Genomic DNA, 12878 nt, shown 5'->3' with positions numbered 1-12878 from the left:
TCCAACAAGAGTCTTTAGCGCTCTCGCTCTTACATAAAAAGGTCAAGAAAAGGCCAACAAAGATCTGCAGGGAAAACATATCAGTATTTGTTTCACGAGATCTGCTGAGGAGGATCCCACTCGTTGGAAGCACACCTCAAAGTTTTCAAATCCAAAGATGTCCAAGATGCCAATAGACTTGAAGTCATCTCTGCCTTTGATCCTGCTGTTGATCTTCTTGATCACCCACTCGAAGCAGCGTGCGTAAAGTGCCATGGCCAAGGAGTCCCTGCTGTCTGCTGCCTGAGGGGAGAGGAGACAGAGACGCAGTTTCCCTAATGACTGCAGGGAACCCAGATGGGCACATCCATCTGTGCTGCACTTGGGAGCCACACTCACTCCACATCTATGCAGCCCATGTCAAGTGAACCAATACCATGCAGGAAAACACAGCTGTCTAAAGAAAGGGAAACCTGAAGCTTGCTTATTTGCAGCAAGAGTCACCCTGAAGCATCAGGCTTACAAATTCAGCTTTAAGTATTGAGTTATAAGAAAGAATCTGGACCAAAATACACAGCTCTAAATTTGATCAGGTTTATGCCACTAAGTGGGCTTTCCAGGTGGCTCAGTGGTAAAAAATCTGCCTGCCAGTGCAGGAGACTCGGGTTTGATCCCTGGGTTTGGAAGATCCCCTGGAGAAGGAAATGGCAGCCCACAACTCCAATGTTCTTGCCTGGAGAATCCTATGGACAGAAGAGCCTGGTGGACTACAGTCCACGGAGTTGCAGAAGAGTCAGAAGTGACTTAGTGACTAAATAACAACAACAACATAATGCTAATTAAGACTTGACTTCACTCATTATCATCTTCTCATATTTTACTTTGTGTGCATACAAGTTTTCTTCATGGTATGGTTAGCATTTTTACTTATCCAATCAATAAACAGCTATTAGATGGGCTAGTGCATATAAGTGGCTCAAGGCAGTTGCAGAGACAAAAATAAATCATACAACATACTGTTGCTTTGCTCTCATTAATAATAATTTATTAATTATAATAAAACCTAACACCAGTTAGTAATAATAATTATTACAGCTGTTTATTTAACTCTTTCTCTGCACGAGTCACTAAGTTTCCAGTTCAGTAGCTCAGTTCTGTCCGAATCTTTGTGATCACATGGACTGCAGCACGCCAGGCTTCCCTGTCCATCACCAACTCCTGGAGCTTGCTCAAACTCATGTTCACTGAGTTGGCAATGCCACTAAGCTTTTAGCATTTATTTATTTTTTACTATCATCCTTATACATGGCAACCCACCCCAGTATACTTGTCTGGAGAATTCCATGGACAGAGGAGCCTGGCGGGATCCAGTCCTTGGGGTCACAAAAAGTCGGACATGACTGAGTGACTACTACTTTCACATCCTTGTCTTGGGGCTTCTCTGGTGGCTCAAGAGGTAAAGAATCTGCCCGCAATTTGGGACACCCAGATTCGATCTCTGGGTAGCGAGATCCTCTGGAGAAGGGGATGGCTACCCACTCCAGTATTCTTGCCTGGAGAATTCCATGCACAGAGGAGCCTGGTGGACTACAGTCCATAGGTTCACAAGGAGTCGGACATGACTAAGCAACTGACACTTGACTTTTCGTCCTTGTCTTACAGAAGAGGAAACTGAGGCACAGTGAATAAATTCCCCAAAAACAGAATATAATAAGCTGAAGACTCAGGACTCAGACTCAGGAAATCTCCCCCAGTCCCATTCCTCTTAAAGATTCTGCTATGCTGTCTCTAAGATGACCACTGAACCACTGGATGTCTTATTTTTGACCCTGAGCCAAAAGCATTTGAATGGATCACTGCAGTTACTTATTCAATCAAAGCTGTGGATCTGCAGACCCAGGGGCATCTTTAGAAGTTGCTTTGAGGGCCACACACATACCTGCTGAACATTGAGAGGTGTGAGGATCTCCTCCCCCCGGAGGAACATGGACCTCTGGGTCAAGGCGTCCGTGAGCTGTGCCGGGTCCAGCCCAAGTAACTCTGCAGACCTGCCCAAGGCTGGGGAGGAAGGACAAGGCGAAAGTGGATGCACAACCCCAAGAAGGAACAGCCCATGGGACCCCAAATGGGTGCAAAACCACTGCCACACACGACACAGTTAAGCAGAGAATAATCCTAAGGCCCTCGGGCAGGACCTAGAAGACACATGTTCTACCGGCAGGTTATTCACTCCCTTAATGAGTCTTAGATTTACAGCAAAGGACCTGGTACTTGGAACAAGTATGATCCAGAGACCCCCATGGCAGGTTCCCCAAGACCCTGTCAGAGGTTTGCAAAGCCCATGACTATTTCAATAATAAGACTAGCTTTTTTTTTTTTTTTTTTAGTGATAAACTCTGTTATTTGCTTTTTCACTCTCATTACCTCACAAGTACACAAAAGAATATTCCAGAGGCTACATGACATGAGTAGCTCAATAAGTTGAGGGCAGAAATAGAGGCCAGCTGTCCTTCATTACACCGGATATTTTAAATATTTACAAAATCATTAGACAATGTCAGTCGTTACTGACTTGTTCTCTTTTGTTTTGGAAGATGGCCTTTCAAATAAAATGCTACTTATTTTACTATATGCAAGGGGTTGGTTACGGTTATTTTAAAGTGAATTTCTTGCTATTTTTTTAACTGTCTCCACTATTATTTCTAAAGGGCTTTCCTGGTGACTCAGATGGTAAAGAATACGCCTGCAATGCAGGAGACCTGGGTTTGGTCCCTGGGTCACTAAGACCCCCTGGAGAAGGGAATGGCTACCCACTCCAGTTTTAACTGACTCTGTTTTCATTTCTAAGGCAGTAAACATCAACAGGAATGATCCACGGGAACAAGAACTACAGGCCTGTAGCCCTGGGCTACTCAAGGGCCACTTTGAATTTACACTCTTCAAGTTCCCAGCCTCCTTGCCCTCATCCACTGCATCCATCAGCAAAGTTTAAAGAATAAATCACTCCAGGAAAATGACAACTGACACTGTTACACGTATGTTAACTCACTTAGTCTTAAGACATCTCCACTGTGCACTTTACAGTGAGAAGTCACGAGTGTTGAAGGGATAAGTAACCCAAGGAAACAGCTTGTGGCAGAGCCGGGCTACGAACCAGTCATCCTGGCTTGAAAACTAACGGTCTTAACCATTCCACTATGGCAGCCCTCAGCAGCCAGGAATTAACTACAACAACACTACACCCGACTCATGACATTCTTCCTACATCAAATTCTTGCCCCTATTTCCTCTTATTGGGTTCACTTTCATTCTTTCTTAGTAGAAAAGGAGAACACAGCCACCATTCCATGCAGTAATCACTTGTTTGATGCTTTGACCCTTTATTAACTGACCTTTCACATCAAACTTCTGTAGCTCATATTCTAGGGCTCAAAATATTTTTTTTCCAAGGCCAGACAGGAAACATTTTAGATCTACATTTCTTATGAGGCAAAAGCCAAGGAAGTGAAGGAGGGAGAAGCAACCTTACCCGTTTTGAAGGAAACTTGCGCCCCACCAGCAGTGATAAATTCTATGTTCCCAAGATGTAATATACCAGCAAGCAACCTCAACACTTCCCGAACTTCTTCCTTACTAAACTGCATGACCTCCATTGCCATCTGTAAGGAAACAAGGTTAGTTTTTCATCTTTTTTCACACTAAAGAAAATGAAAATGGTCACTACTCAGTAAAGTTACTAAGTACTATTCTAAAGGCAAGAAAGCAAGAAACATTGGTTTGGCCAAAAATTTCGTTGGGGATTTTCCATTAGATGCTGCAGGAAAAAAACGAACACATTTTTTGGTCAACCCATTTTATATGACAAAGACTTTAAATGGGTACACATAAAAGAAAAGCAAGACATTAAGAAAGATTTGTAGAATATTTAAGAGAACCCAATCGACAAGATAAAAATAAATATCTGCTTTACACACAAGACTCCTATTTATGCCAGAAAAGAACTACTCCAGAGTCATAGTGACAAAGAAATACTTTTTCCTATGTGTATCAAAATGTAATGGAACATTTTTTATTTTCTTACACATAAAAAATAGGCGGGAAGGGGTGGGGAGGGAGGTGGGAGGGGGGCAGGTTGGGGGACACAACTGTACCCATGACTGATTCATGTCAATGTACGGCAAAAACTATCACAATATTGTAAAGTAATTATCCTCCAATTAAAATTAATTAATTTAAAAAAAAGAAAAAATGTTGGAGGGGAGATACTTCATGAGACTCCTTCAGTATAAATTTGGGGACTTGTCTTAATGGTTAAAAGTAGCAGGGACCCTGATAGGTAGAACGAAATTCCCTATCAGGGGTTCTACAGATAGAAGAGCCTTCTGCTCATTGTGTAGAAGATGCTGATGGAAAAACTGAATGGATCTAGATTTGTCTTCCCTGACAGTCATCGCACTGCTATTTTCCATTTCTCCAAAGGATTTTTAAGGTCTTATTTTGGCCTCTGGATACTAAATAGAAGTTAACACAATGCTGATTTGAAAAAAATAAAAAAGAACAAGGACCAACAGGGGCTTTGTTCCCCAGAAAGTTTCTAAACGGAAGCCAGGCATCTTCTGAATCAGATCAAAGATTTGCTCATTATCTCTTACGATTTAGGAGCCATATTCTCATCAGAGAAAGAGCCAGCTACCCTCTCCCACTCCTACACACGCACACACACGTGCAGAACAGAGGACGGAACTGCTGGCAATATTGATGAAAATAACCTACAAAGAGAACTGAGACCCATGATCACTACAATGACCACTGGAACGGAAAGAAGGAAGCCACGCAGCACTGTGAAGCCACAGAAGCTGCAAGAGGAAACGACTGGAGATTTTAAAATATGAAAAGTAATTTCTTTACAAGGAAAAAAAAACACAAACAAAGCCAGAAACAAAGGGCAAAAAAAATAAACAGGAAAACAAAATTAAAAGAAAAAACTGCATAAGGCAAGGAACCAACAGCTATATTAAGAGACACATGACGCAGTAAAATAAAATAGGCACCTTTTCTAACAGGAAATGCAAATCCACAGAGAAATGTTTTCCTTCCTAGAAATCCAACACGTGCATACTGAAGAAAATGAGATAACTTCTATTAACAAAAATTTTTCTGAATGATAAAATGGGTGAAAGGGGGATATTTATGCAGTGGTCACTCACTGGTAGTATAAGTCAGTATAATCTTTTTTGAAAACAAGATTATGGGTCAGTGTTTGGCTGGACCACCTATGTACATAATCTTAAAATGTTCAGAGAAGTTACACAAGTTTCTCAGGGTTACAAAACCAAGATTCAAAGTCAGGCCTGACGAACGCAAAGTCTAACTTTCTCTCCATTCGGTTATATGCTTTTTTTCTTTTTACATCCTTAGAAAGTCAGTCGCCTATGTAATCACCCTTAATTTCAGTGCTGGAATTTTATTTTTAGCTACCATATGTGGCATGCAGGATCCTAGTTCCCTGAGCAGGGATCAAACCCATGCCCCCCTCCATTGGGAGTACTGAATCTTATTCACTGTATCACTACGAAGTTCCAATGCTGAAGATTTGTTTCAAAGAAAATCCAACAGGAAAGAAAGCTTTGTAAAATATTCACTACAGCATTATCTTAACAACACTTTCAGAGAAAAAAAAGTTCCATCTCTCCTACAAGTCAAGTCAATTATAGTAAGTAAACTTGTTATAGAACAGTGTATAGTTTTTAAAGGAAATTATCAACATTACATAGAAACATGATTACATTTATGATAGCTTTATGCAAAAAGTACTAAATTATATTTGTGCAACTAATTTTTTTAAAGAAAATCACGCTGGGAAGAAAATCCACAAAATTGAAAATAGTTGCAATGTTACTGCTGGCAGGCTAACGGACATTATATTCACATCTTTTAATATTGTTGACATGTTTTTAGTATAACAACTGAGTCTATTAATGGATGAATGGATAAATAAATTGCTGTCTATTCAATGGAATACTATTCAATGTAAGAAGAAACAATTCTGTTATGTGCAGTTTGGATGAATGAAATAAGCCAGACAGAGGAGAAGAGATTTTGTATGATTTCATTTTTAGGAAATTCTAGAAAAGACACATTTTTCTACATGTCCTAGGGCTAGGGAGTCTGGAATTGTCCAGGGAGGGGGACAAGAACCCTTTAGAGTGTAGAATTGTCCTTCAGTTTGATCGTGGTTGTGGGTACACGAGTGTGTAAATTCAAAATTCACTTTATATGCTTTATATGAGGGCATTTTATTATATGCACATTATAACTTAATAAAAGTGACTACAAAAAAAAAAAATAAAAAGACCATGTATTGTTTAACAGAGTGAGAGAGAAGACTATCATTTTATGGGTACAGACAAAAATTGATGCCAAGAATAAGAACTATTGGTCAAGTGCTCATCAATTTTTAGAAACCTACGGGAAAGTAATTATTCAAATTTACTTATTCTAAAAGCAAAGAAATGTGGCTAAGAAATACAGAATATCTATTATGCTCAAGACTTTTAAAACAGTAGTAGTAGTAGTGTTAGTTGCTCAGTCGTGTCTGACGCTTTGCAACCCCATGGACTATAGCCCACCAGACTCCTCTGTCCATGAATTCTCCAGGCAAAAATACTGGAGCCGGTTGCCATTTCCTTCTCCAGGGGATCCTCCCGGATCCAGGGATCAAACTCGGGTCTCCTGCACTGCAGGCAGATTCTTTACCATCTTTGCCAGCAGGGAAGCTTTTTAAAACAGTGGTAAGGACCAATTCAGATGTTGGCAAAATAATTATAAAGCATCTATGCTGTGCTAAAGTTAATAATTTTCCCTTTTTTTGATTAAAGTTTTTCCTCATGTATCACAGGACCTCTTCAACACTAATTTATAAAAATTTTCTAAGCTCACCTTAGGATGACCATAGAGATAAAAGATTTCACTGTAACTCACCTGCCTGGACTTTATATAACACTAAACAAATAAGATCTTCCATAAAGAACAGACTTATCAAAGGGGAGGGGAGTCAGGAGAGGGCTGGATTGGGAGTTTGGGATTAGTGGATACAAAATATTATACACAGAAAGGATAAACAAGGTCCTATTGTATAGTACAGGGAACTATCTTCAATATTCTAGAATAATCCATAATGGAAAAAATGAAAAAGAATCTGTATACACGCACACATATATAACTGAATCACTTGGCTGTACAATAGAATCAACTATACTTCAAGTTTTAAAGATCTCCTCTATACTTGCAAGAAAAAAAAAAGGAAGGTCTTCAAAAAATAAGTTCACAGTAGCAGAAAATTGCAAACTGTAAAATAAAAAACATCAAAAGATGCTCCATGAAAAAAATTCTTGTTTAAGCTCTGAAAATACAAAGATTACATATGGAGGCATGAACGCAAATAAATAATATGTGCTTTCTGTATGAACCAATTTGTGACTTCACTCCCAAGTTTAACTCTAAGTGAATTAGGAGTCTGGTGACAAGTATCAATCGTGTGCCATGGGGTAATGTACTGGCTGGAACCAATTAACACCAACCAGCATGGGCGTGGCTACTCACCCCTGCCAGCAAGTCTCCATTCACTGTTTCCTACTGTCCTATTTACAGTCTTTTCAGTAGCAAGCTCCACCCCTTTGGCAAGAGCAGCCACTTTAAGACTTTCCTAAAATTTTTATTGAAATACAGTCGATTTACAATGCTGTTAAGCCTCCTCATAATTATCTTTCTCAATGACATGGCTCAAGACTTAAAAAAAAAAAAAAAAAAAACCCTGGGAAATTCTCAGTACAGTTCAGAAGCGCAAAACAGCAATTTAGCTATAAAACTGGCACAAAGTCATACAAAATGTTTTCAATGAAGTCTTTAATAAGCACATAAAAAACAGGTGATTGTGAAAGTGTGGGGTGGGAGGGGAGTGATGACAAATACGTAATACAATCCCAACCACTAAGGTCAGAAGGAAGCCGGGCTTTTCACAGGACAAACAAGCAGGGAAGAGGAGTGAATTTCAGGTACAAAAGGTAAATGCACTCAGGGTCTCAGCTGTGAGGTGGGGGCACCACCTAAGGAAGCCAAGGGTCCTCAGGTGAATCGTGAATAAATGGATTGAATAAGATGGGGTGGGAGGGGAGGTGTCTGGGCACAGTAAATCACGAATGAAGGATCAATACTTTGAAAATTTATTATGTAATTTATATTAGGCGGGATTATAGCATTGTATAATATAAAATTAGCTTCTACTCCTGTATTTTCCAACATTGAAAGAGACTGAAGTTTTCAAATGTGGCAAAATCGAGGTATAACGTCAGTCTTTTAAAATTTCTACTGGGGCATAGTTGATTTACAATGTTGTCTTTTAATTCCAGCTGTACAGTGCAGCGAATCAGTTATGCATATACATGTATCTACTCTTTCTTGGATTCGTTTCCCATATAGACCATTACAGAGTACTGAGTAGGGTTCCCTGTGCTATAAAGTAGGTCCTCATCACTTATCTATTTTATACCTAGTAGCGTATATGTGTCAATCCCAATCTTTCCATTCATCCCTCTCCCCAACAACCCAGTGACCCTAAATTTATTTTCTACAGTTGTAAGGCTTTCTGTTTTGTGGATAAGTTCATTTGCAGCCTTTTTTTAGATTCCACAAATAAGTGATGTCATATGATATTTGTCTTCCTCTGTCTGACTTACTGCACTCAGTATGACAATATCCAGGCCCATCCATGTTGCTGCAAATGGCATTATTTCAATCTTTTTTTTTTAAGGCTGAGAGCCATCTAAATCTTTATAAGACCAAACTGATGAGGAGAGAACAGATGGGTTCACACAGTTAAAAACATGGGTACACCCAGTAAAACCTACATGGTCAGGAAACCCCAGTCCTGGTAGATGGCTAGGAACACCATTACCATTCAATATGTGGAATCAAAAGAATAAAAAGATTATCACTCAAAGACTCTTGTTATCCTCCCCCACATTTCATCAGCCACCATTCTGGTAGGTCAAATGCAGGCAATAAAAATCAATTAGTTGTTATTATTTTCTTGAAATAGCTTTTCATTCTGACTCAGCAATTTATAGTGCAACCTGGAAGATTGCAAAGAAAAAAAAAAAGGGCTATGAAATTTAGTCTGTGTTCACTGTCTCTCCCCAGGAAAAACTGGGTCCCCTAAGAATGGCTCAGGGTCCTTTACAGGTACATATTTATAGTAATGTCAGGTGATGTCGATAAGGAATTCTAAAACCACATAAATTCTCAATGAAATAAGAAAAAGTCCTAAAAGGTCCTATTGCCAGAATATGTTGACATTAAGCTGATAAAAAGAATAATGATTTTTTTTTAGTAGCTAAAAATACCAGAGGTGACATTTTCATATGTAATTCACAGAAATAATTTCTCTCTGCTAACATTTTAACACATTCTACAAACAAACGTTCTTGAGTCCCAACAGAATGTGGTCCCTTCCCTTTCTTCAATACCGAAACCTCTGGGGAAAGAAGCTTTATGGAATTAAAAGTAGGAAGATACAAATCTCAATGGTACTTGATTTTGGAAGGAAATTGAGACAAAGCTATGGTTTTTCCAGTAGTCATCTATGAATGTGAAAGTTGGACCATTAAGAAGGCTGAGTGCCAAAGAACTGATGTTTCCAAATTGTGGTGCTGGAGAAGATTCCTGAGAGTCCCTTGGACCGAAAAGAGATCATATCAGTCAATCCTAAAGGAAATCAATCCTGAATATTCATTGGAAAGACTGATGCTGAAGCTGAAACTCCAATCCTTTGGCCACCTGATGCAAAGAGCAACTCATTGGAAAAGACTGATGCTGGGAAAGACTGAGGGCAGGAGAAGGGGGCAACAGAGGATGAGATGGTTAGATAGCATCACTGACTGAATGGACATGAATTTGAGCAAACTCTGGGAGACAGAGAAGGACGGGGAAGCCTGGCGTCCTGCAGTCCATGGGGTCGCAAAGAGTAGGACATGACTTAGCAACCGAACAACAACAGGAGACAAGTTACATGATAAAACAACAGCATAATCTATTCCAGTCATCCTAATTTCTTTAACAGAACATAGCGATTATATAGACTGTTTGCTCACTACAGTCTCCTTGTTGCTCGAACGGTGCCTGCCTGGCACACAATAGATGCTTAAAAACGTTGAAGACAGAAAATCAACTTTATAGCCAGAAGTGTTCAGTGTCTCTTTAACCATCTGTATCACTCTTGGTTATACAGCGCTATGCAAGACAGAAAGATGGGTTGGCTGGTACTGATATAATACTTTATACTCCTGTATTATAGAAATTATGATTTGATAAAAGTGTTAGTCACTCAGTCATGTCAGCTCTGTGCGACCTCATGGACTGTAGCCCACCAGGCTCCTCTGTCCATGGAATTCTCCAGGCAAGAATACTGGAGTGGGTTGCCATTTCCTTCTCCAGGGGATCTTCCTGACCCAGGGATTGAACCTGGCTCTCCCAAATTGCAGGTGGATTCTTTACTGACTGAGCCACCTGGGAAGACCTATGATTTGGTAATATAATCATATATAATCATTAAAATTGACATATTCATTGTAAAAATATTCTAATAGAATGAATGATAAAGAATAAAATAAAACCCTAGAATTCTGCTCTGAGATAACACTTTTGAATTATTTCAGTGTATTTTCTGCATACATACTATATATTCATGACATATATAAGCTTACTTTTAAAATAAAAGATTATATCATGCTGTATTATGCTTTCCTCACTTACAGAATAAACAAGTTTTTCCTTAGTGTTAAACATACATGAACATGGTTTTGCGAGCTACAATGGATCTTAAAGATATAATAAATTATTTGAGCCATTCCCCAACTGATTGTTTTTGTAGGTTTTGGAGGAGAGAATTTTATTTTTTTTATAGAAAAGAATATTTTCCCTCCTTTCTGAAAAGTAGCACATTTATTATTATTATTTTTTCTGGCTGCATTGCTTCAATCTTCCAGAAGAAGGCTAAATAAGAGCAAAAATTACATGCTCCTGACTTCAATGAATACCAGCTAAGTCTTCACTGACGTTTCTGATGGGCCAACACTAAAAAGTAATTGCAAAGCAAATACTTAAGACTCTATAAATAGAATTCCTCTAAGTCTGCTATGTACACTCATTATGTCAATTTCATGTCTAAACTTTTCTTCCCTTCTAGATGACATGTCCTTTCATCGCAGGACCAAATTTCAAATGCCAAAAACCTATCATTTCAACTTAAAAATAAAAACTAGCAATCACGGAAACAGGGCCACGCTCCATGAGTTTCCTTGTAGCCAACAGAAGCAGCACACAGTTTTGAATCAGAAAACGATGCCCCCAGGGGAAGCCACCAGACTACCTTCCCCGGGCACTCCCAGGACCGGGAAGGGCCTCGCTGCCCCCTCACCCTGGCGGCCAGTGAGCGGTCAGCGTGGGCCTGCAGTGACAGTGTGACTTGGATTACAAGGAGTCTCTCACTGCAAACATCCACTTTCTAGTACAAAGTGAATGCAGGAAGCTTGTGTAGTGAAAGAAGTCTCGGGCATCAAAATAAAATTGAGAGAAAATTTTAAATAAAGACTTAAACATTTCATGAAATTCAATTAGCAGGGCCAAATCCTGTACTGCTTAGGGCAGATACGCAGCAACGGTGCTGTCAGCAAAGGTTTTTTGGTTAACAGGTTGAAGGAAGGAGAGATGACAAAGAGAGACATCTCTTTGCATTATACGTGGCAGAATGTGACATCTTTAAAAGGAAGGCTGAGGCGAAGGTGATCATGATACTATAAGCCTAGCCTGTTTTTATTTTCATTTCAGTTTAAAGGCACATACATTAGACACTGGGAAATGACATGTGATATATATCCACTTAAAAATATACTTTGAATCCATTCCAGAAGGTATTCTCATGAACAGTCTAGAAAAGCAAATGACGATATGGAACTGACTTGTTGACAACTAGAAAGACAAACCTAGGTGCACCGAAATCAGGGGCTAGCTACCTGCCTCCTGGTTAGAGTCTAGGATTTGAAGTTAGACTGTGTCTAGATACTGGTTCTGTTAGGTGCTGTGTGTGGTTAGGCTGGTCACCAACCTCTCTGAGTCACAGAATATAGACAACCATATTTCTACCCTCACGGGGTTGTTAGAAGCAGAGGAATGATTAAGTCCTCATAGTAAGCGCTCCATCAGTGTTAGTGTTAGCTCCATTTATGAATCAACTCTATATCTACAGACTCCAACTGCTGAACAAGTGACTCCAGCAGAGGAACAGACCACACTGATAAAATCTACCGGCCACACTCAACCAATGCCTAGACTTCCTAAACACAGTCACCTTATAAAAAGTCCTTGGGGTATTCGAGAACTGCAGGATACAACAGGGGTCCACACCAAAGTGTCTTAAGATGACCACTGTTTGCATAGTAAGAATCAGTTACCAGAATCAGGTATGAGAACAGGATGAGACCCAACAGTCATCTGGTCTAACTGTTGACAGATTTCTTTTGAACTGTGGAATCAATTACTTAAAACAATTTTTAATTGTAAGCCCTGAAACATATGATCTGCTTACTCCAGTACCAAACCTGTGATTTTTCTTTTGTTTCGTTTTTCTGAACCCTATTCCAAGCCAATCCCCATCTCTCCTGAATGCAGACATTCACCCATCTTCTAGGAGAGAGGATTCCCTCCCAGGACTTGGAATAAGAAGAAAGGACCTATTCTCACAAAGCAGTACAAATGTGATTATTTATTAAAAATTTTTTTGAAACAGAAAACGAAAGTCGTCAATTTCTTTCATTCTTTTTTTTGCGGGGTGGCGGGGTGGGGGG

General features: G+C 39.5%; 1 protein-coding gene across 2 annotated transcripts in view; it reads right to left on the bottom strand.

Annotated features, from left to right (window-relative positions):
- Window positions 1–12878, bottom strand: part of MYO10 (myosin X) — a 256895-nt gene that overhangs the window by 96024 nt on the left and 147993 nt on the right. For both annotated transcript variants that reach the window (XM_043887225.1, XM_043887226.1), the window contains 3 exons: window positions 3509–3638; window positions 1919–2037; window positions 136–282 (listed from right to left, as the gene is read on the bottom strand). In XM_043887225.1, coding sequence (XP_043743160.1) covers window positions 136–282; window positions 1919–2037; window positions 3509–3638 — 396 coding nt within the window. The remainder of the gene's footprint in view (window positions 1–135; window positions 283–1918; window positions 2038–3508; window positions 3639–12878) is intronic.

This window comes from Cervus elaphus, chromosome 25 (assembly GCF_910594005.1).
Source record: "Cervus elaphus chromosome 25, mCerEla1.1, whole genome shotgun sequence".
NCBI classification, from domain to species: domain Eukaryota; kingdom Metazoa; phylum Chordata; class Mammalia; order Artiodactyla; family Cervidae; genus Cervus; species Cervus elaphus.
Note: the sequence above shows the minus strand (reverse complement) of the source record. Positions and strands in the feature narration are given on the sequence as shown.